Source organism: Dendrobium catenatum, unplaced genomic scaffold (genome assembly GCF_001605985.2).
Source record: "Dendrobium catenatum unplaced genomic scaffold, ASM160598v2 fragScaff_scaffold_253, whole genome shotgun sequence".
NCBI lineage: Eukaryota > Viridiplantae > Streptophyta > Magnoliopsida > Asparagales > Orchidaceae > Dendrobium > Dendrobium catenatum.
In genome coordinates this window covers 589,222-597,004 of record NW_021318715.1, presented here as the reverse complement: position 1 = coordinate 597,004, position 7,783 = coordinate 589,222, and the positions used below count along the sequence as shown (strand labels likewise).

Genomic DNA, 7,783 nt, shown 5'->3' with positions numbered 1-7,783 from the left:
ATGGCAAACACAAAAATAATTAAAGCAGTTCAAAGCAGTTTAATATAAACAAACATTTAATTATCTAACATTAAACACAACAGTACAACTACTCTCCCTTTGACATCACAAAAGGTAGGAGGGAAACTAGAAAAGAAGTAAAATAGAGACTACCAAACAGAATCAAACTACAATAAGAAAAAAGAAACAACACCATAAAATAAACTAAAAGAAGGATGACTCCTAATCATCTGAAGGAGGAGGTGGTGGCTGCTGAAAGTAACTGGAAAGAGTGGAAAACTGCTCTCCAAACTAGGCCATATCCTGGTCATGCTGGTGTTGCTAGTGATCCACGTAAGCATCAAAGTGAGCAACATCCTCAGCATGTTATTACTCCTATGCAGCAATGTAGGTCTCAAATTATGTCTCCCACTAGTCGAATCGCTCCACCAGCTGATCCAGCTGAGAGTGTTGGCAGAGCAGAGCATATACAAGAACAGGTGCAGGAGCTGCCACCTCCTAAGCTCCCTTAGCTTCCTCGTGCCCCGGGTAGAGATGGGTACTGTGAAGAATATGGAAGGAGTTATTTGAGTAGAAGGCAGGTTAAAAATTTGGAGAGGCATGATATTATAGGTTGTATTTGGATTCTAGGACATAGGCAATGATATGTCCTAGGGCAAGATTGTGCTTCCTCCTATGTCCTGGATCTCGAATACTAGTCAGATGCTCAATGTATTGAAAAACGAAATAAGAGGCATTAAATTCATGATGGGAAAAAATGTAGAAAGTGGTGATCGAAAAGAGTGGAGTGATATGAATGCGATCACCAACTTTTGGAAGAATAGAGGTGTGAAGGATATGTTAGATTATCCTACCATGTTTGAGTAAGTTGCTAGATTTTCCAATATACAAGGAAGAATTAGTGTTTCTTAGAAAGTGGTTGGCTGGTGCCTAGTCGTAGTCAGGATCTTGACACAGGATATGGAGCTTATCTCATGTGGTAGACAATTTCAAGAGTTCTTGACAGTCCTGATATGTGATTTCGCCTGGACGTCTATTCATATAGGACTGAAGAGAAGTAAAAGAGGAATTGATGTGAAGGCTAGCGAACAACTCAAATAGTAACTCCTAATTAAAAGGGATGGTAAGAGTAAGGAGGAAAGTGAGAGTAATGTGAGCGAATAAATCAAGGATAGGATATGAAAGGATGTGGGGGTGGATAGTTCAAGAAATAGTGATACTGGCCATCTTGTACCTCTGATAGGTGGCTTGATTGGCCACTTCAGTGAATTGAGGGTCCAGATTTTCCCTCGAGGAGCTTCTAGAAGGCATGCGAGACCTCTTTACACCAGCCATAATAGGGAAAACAGAAGGGCAATAAGAGCAAAGAGGGTTGAAGAAAGATTGTGTGAGAAAAAATTAATTTAATGCCTCAATTTTTAAAGAAATGATCCGACCGTCTAGGATGATCATAGAATTATCTAGGATGATTGGGTGCAATAATTATGTTCAGGATGATTGGTAAAAAAGGCGGTAAAGTCATCCAGGATGATCAGAGATCGTTCGAGACGATAATACACATGTGATCATTTCGAGGAGTCAAGCCAGATGACCGTTAAAAAGAAGATCATTATGGCCAATTAGGTGTATCATCCAGGATGATGTGCAATAATGGATTATACAGGCCAAATTTAGAATGCTTAAAGCATAACCACATGTATCGTCTAGGACGAACAGGTGTATCGTCCGGATCGATTACCAATAATTGTGTAGAAATTGTGAAGATCATCCATGATAAGGAGGATTGTCCAGAACGATCACAAAAAATTGAAGTAGAAGTCGATTAGATTGTCCAGGACAATAAAGGATCATCCAGGATGATAAATGATCGTCTAGGATTTTTAGAAGCAGAAGAGTCAAAATAGCCGTCAGATGGAATTTCAGAGTGAATGGAATATATCGTCCAAGATAATATCAATATTGTCTGGGACGATGTGATAAAAAGTTTGAAATCAAAAAATGGATTGAGATGATCAGAGAGGGCCCAAAAAACATAAAAATCAATAAAAAGATAAAAATAAAATCTAAAAAAGATAAAAACAAAAATTAAAAGGAATGAAATAACAAAGTTTTTTTTAATCAAAGCTAGAATATGATAAATTTTTCATGTAATTGAATTAAAAATTTATAAGAATTAATGAGTTAATATCATTGAAATTCGGAAAACAGTAAAACAATTGATTCTGTTAACCCTAGCTCAAACTTCTCCTAGGGCAAACCGTCTTTTGAAAACAAAGGTCTAAATAAGAAAAATCAATTGGATAAGAAAAAGAGATCCATTCAAAACTTGGTTCCAGAAAAATATTTTAAGTAATTAGTCACAAGCATAAATTTTGAAATCAAGCGCTTGAAAAATATTAAGTGACACTTGAATTCTTCTAAGATTTAAAAAATTTGAAAGAGAAGGCAGCTTATTTTTGGTGGGCTCATTTTATGCCTCTTGTTAATTGATTGACACTCTTTACTCGTCTTTTAATTTTTGATACACTTTGTGTATATATTTTTTTTTTCAATTTGGCATCATTGCGTATCTTTTGATTTAGCGTCATTTACCACTTTTTTTATTTATTTTTTGCAAGCTAGATCCCTTTTTCAAAATTCTTAAATATCCTCAGTTGTGATTATATCTTTCAGATATTAGAGAAGAAAAACTCACTCTCTAATATAAGGAAGAATGAATCACAAAATATAATAAAAAATCATATGATAAATACAACGACAAGATTATAAAAAATCTGAAGGTAATATAAAGACTTTAAACATTATATATCTAAGATAGATTATTGTAGCAAGATTAAAAAGATCTCAATTGCAAAGTCCAGTTGTTAATTTGAGATAAACTTTTATTTAGAAAAGAAAATTATACTACTAAAAAGAAGTTAGAGGAAGAGAAATAATCAACGGTGTTTTCTTCCTTTAACAGATTAAGAGATGTAAAATATTGACTACAAATTTTCAAAAAACAAAAATAGGGCATAAAATATCATTTCAGCAGTGACCAAGAAAGAAAAACTAATAAACAAAAAGAAAAATAACCGAGATGAAACAACTATAAAATAACAGCATAAATAAAAAACTAACTCAAAATTAGAATAGAAAGAATATAAAATAACAACAATCAACAGAGTAGTAAACATGCAAATCAAAATTTATTAAGCAGCAAGTTTATGCAATTAAGAGCCGCGAGCCTTCACTATCCAAGTATCACATGCTCTCACGAGGATTATGGTGAGAGCACACCTACAAAATCCTCAAATGTTAGATTTAGGAACTCAAATAGGTTTGGGTCCCTTCTTACGAAAAGAAGAATGCAATGCATGTGTGTTATGTTATGAATCATGCAATTTGGGTCTCCATACCCAATGTGTACTATGGTGAATAGTATAAGTGTGCGAAATATGTCCTAACATGCCACATGAAAAACATCTAACTCTAGGAAATGAATTTACTAATCTATTCGGATTATAATGCCTCTTCCTAGGTTTTGGCTTTAGATCAAGTGTGGATGTATTCCAATTTCTCTCAAGTGCATTCAATTTAGCTTTAAACCTCAAGTTAACACTTTCTAAAATAGGATTATCAATATTCAACTAGTGCTCCTTATGCTCAAATTCTTTAATATAAATTTTAAAATCAGATTCAAGTGAGATGTAGGATGCTTTTAAAGAATCATGCTCAACAATCAATTCATAATACTTTTTATTCAATTCATCAAACTCATCAAGTAATGACATGTGATTGCTATCAAGTTGAGTGTGTTCTTTACTTAAAATTTCATGCTCTTTTTGCAAATTCAAAAAGTCTAATTTCAAACTAGCATGCAATTTCTTAAGTTTCTTATATGATGCATGAATTTTCTCACAAATTTTAAGTAATTAATCATAGGTTTGTTCACATACCTCTTCTTGATCAGGCTGACCAAGATGATCACCCATCAAGCAAAGGTTTATTATCTCCTCTTCAGCTTCAGTCTCAAATGAGTCAGATATAGAATCCGCCCAGAATGCCTTTTAGTACTACTTCTTCTCCTTCCTATATTTGGGTTTCTCCTCACCTTTCTCTCTGCTTGAGTGATCCTTAGGTGTAGGACAATCAGCTTTGACATGTCCAGGCTGCCTGCATTCATAACAAATAGATCAGAAGAACTTTTAAAATTTTATATCCTTACATTTTTTCCACTTATGAAGATATTTGTTATTCTTCCTTAGAAGACTTTTGAATTTCCTACCGATGAAGGCAACATCATCGCTTTAAGATCCAGAAGAATCAATGTCTATATTATCGGCCTTCAACATCATAATTTTCTCTATCTTTATCTCACCTGCATCAAGGTTTCTTTGATTCACCCCTTGCTCGTAAGCAATGAGTGATCCAAGTAAATTATCAATAGAATAAGTATTCAAATCTTTAAATTTAGTAATTTTAGTGATCTTAGCATAAAAAGAAGAAGGCAAATATCTCAAAATTTTATTTACTCTTTCATAGTTAGTTAGCTCTCTTCCTAAAGCATGCAATGAGGTGACAATTTGAGTGAACCTAGTATACATGTTAGAAATTTATTTAGTAGGTTTCATACAAAAAAGTTTATAGTCATGCAACAAAATATTCAACCTAGATTATTTAACTTCATTGGTTCCTTCATAAATAATACACAATCTATCACAAATTTCTTTACCAGTTGTATAAGTTGAAACACGTTTATAATCTTCAAATTTCAAAGCACAGAAAAAATAGTTTAAACATTTTACATTAAGTTGCATTAAATCTTCTTTATCAAAAGTCCATTCAATAAAACGAAGTTCAGTTTTAATGCCATTAATTTCACGAGAAGGAGGTGTATAACCATCCTAAACAAGCATCCACATGTGATAGTCAATCAATTGTAAAAACGTAGGCATGCGAGTTTTCCAATAATCAAAAGGAATATTATCAAACAAAGGTGGACAAGTAATAGAATAACCTTTCGTAGTATTATGATTACTAAAGTTAGTCATTGATTGAAATTCAAAAGTATTCAAAATCTCAATTTTATGAATACCTCTCTAATACCACTTGAAAGTTCGATAGGGATGTTAAGCCCTTATGAACTAGCCAAAGGCTAACCAAGAGGGGGAGGGGGGGTGAATTGGTATTTAAAAAACTCTTTAATCAAAATAAAAACTTAAACCAAAGTTCACCACAAGGAAATCAAAGTGTGGAAATTAAATTCGGAAGCAGTAATAAAGAACACAGAGATTTATAGTTGTTCGATCAACTCGACCTACGTCCACTCCCCGAAGGAGCCCTATGAGTATTGCACTAAACTAAGTGACTCTCCTTTTTCTCCCATAGCAAGGCAGAGAAGCCCGTATAAACCTTCTTTTCACCAACCCCGATGAGGCAGAGAACCCAACTCCTTTTGCTTCTTCCTAAAGAAGGCAAAGAACCTCAACTCCTTTTGCTTCCTCCTAAAGTAGACAGATAACCTTGACCAGTTATTAAAGTAGACCTCTCTAGAAACCCTAAGGATTTAAGGATGATGACCAAAGAAGAAGACACAGAACCTTACTTGGAGCAACCTTTGTGAAATCCATCACAAACTCCCCCTCACAAGATCCTCTCTCTCTCTCTCTCTCCCTTGCTCTCCCTCTCTCCTTGGCTCTCTTAGGTCAGAACATCAATAAAAGATGATCTCTTAGGTAGAATAAGAGGTCTTAAATAGAAGAGTTTCAAAATAACTCTTAATTGCAATAAACTGACTTTATCATCCCGTACGATCAGTACAAATTTAGTTCAATCAGTAGGGATGATTTGAAATGATCAAAAGGTTTTTTGTTCACATCATTGTTGACCTCATTTTTGTATGAGGTCACTTGGGCCAATCCTGACCCTAAATCAATCCTGATCCCAGATTAATCCAGACCCTAGGATTTTTCTGAATCTTAAGATCCTTCTAAATTCTAGATCCTAGGTTCTACTCTAGATCCTAGGATTCCTCCAGACAAATCTTGATCTTAGGATTTATTCCAAATTTTAGGATTCTTTTAGATTTTATACTTTAAGATTTATCCTAGACTCTATGATTCTTCCAAGTCAATTTAAACTCTAGGATTCTCCTAGATCCAGACCTTAAGATCTATTTAGGTCTTAGGATTCTACAGGAGCCTAGATCATATGATCTATCTAGAACCTATGACTCCTCTAAATCCTAGACCCTAGAATTCCTTTAGATTCTAGGATCAATCCGGACTTCAAATCAATCTTAATCTCAAGCCAATCTAGATCTCAATCCAATTCAAGCCTCAATCAAAATTATGACTTCAGTCCAGTTTATAATCCAAACTCCAACTCAAACCTTGATCTTGCCTTTGATCAAACTTCAACCCTATCCTGTCATTTATAATCATCCAAATGATAATAAATGATTTGGATAATTCAAACTTTAGCAATCAAATCCAGAATCCAATTCAAACCCAAAAATCCATACTCAAATCCTAAGCCCAAGAGGCCCTTTAAGGCTTTAAACAGGTGTTTTGAACCTAGAACCACCTCTACCAGACTTCAAATATTGTATCAAACCTGTCCAGACTAGACCCACACTTTGGTTCAATTTGATTGACCCAGTCAACCTAGGTTGACCAAAATCAACCCTTAAGCCTTTCCACTTTGAATTAAATTCCAAATGAATACAAATCTTTGTCAAACCCTCTCAAGGCTATTCTAATTAATTCCTTAGATGACCTTGGCTGCCACCTCACCTTTTGTTGACGAGTTGACTGGTCAACAAGGTCAACAAACCTCTTTAGAGGCTTAAAGGTCCATTTGGCTTGACTCAAGTTAGCCCACTTACCCCAAATTTATTTCAATAATTTTATTTAACTCCAAAACCCTCCCATATGCCACCTCAGCAGTCAAGAGGGTTAGTTGACAAATCAACATATGGTCAACAAATTCTTAAGTGGCTAAATCTCTTGGTTTAGGCTAATCCAACCCATCTAATCCCTCTCCAACTGTTTGGAGAGACTCTAGAAGCTTCTTAGAGCTATTCACAGCCTTTACATCAGGATCTAATGGCTCACATTTAATTCCACATGGACAAAGGCCAATATAGACTTTTCACATAGGATGTACCCTTGTCCTTGATTCCTTCTGCTCCCAACAACCCCTGGAAAAGGTGGCAGCCATCCAGAGGTGCAATCAAATGATCATAGCCTTCCAATACATCTAAGGCTGCATGAATAGGGTAGAATCTCATTTTGAGCCGCCATTCTAATCCTAGCCCTCTCTCACCACTCAAGCCCTCTCCAAGCCAGATCTCGTTTCATCTTGGCTCATGGTGGTTCCATCTTCATCCCCCATGTCAAAATCTGGTGGTTGGAGGCTGCCGGCCGACGATCTTCCGGCGAGACCTAGCCGAATCTGTTCAAGGGACTTTGCTGCTCGGTCCAGACGATACTAGCTCACGGAGTCTTCTACAAATAAGAGCGTGGACAGTCTACAAATGCAACAAGATCATAAACAGTTCAATCCGTCCAAAATCAAGGTGAAAACCAAAACCCTAGGTCTAAGTACACTAGATTAAATAGATTAATCTATAGTGCATCTTGAGCTATAAAATTGAATCCCCATGATTTCTCTTCTTGTTTTTAATCTAGCTTTAAAATTTTGTTAAATTTCGTTAACCGGATCGCCTGAACGAGCCAAAAAATTGATCCTAGGGCATTTTCACGTTTTCGTTCAGGCGTACGAAATTAGGACCGTTGAT

General features: G+C 35.5%; 1 protein-coding gene across 1 annotated transcript in view; it reads left to right on the top strand.

Annotated features, from left to right (window-relative positions):
* Window positions 1–215: 215 nt before the first annotated feature.
* The window catches only part of LOC110099719 (BAG family molecular chaperone regulator 2), a 14,093-nt gene continuing 6,525 nt past the window's right edge, over window positions 216–7,783 (top strand). Inside the window, exon 1 of the mRNA XM_020826963.2 lies at window positions 216–479. Within this exon, the coding sequence (XP_020682622.2) occupies window positions 216–479 (264 nt within the window). The remainder of the gene's footprint in view (window positions 480–7,783) is intronic.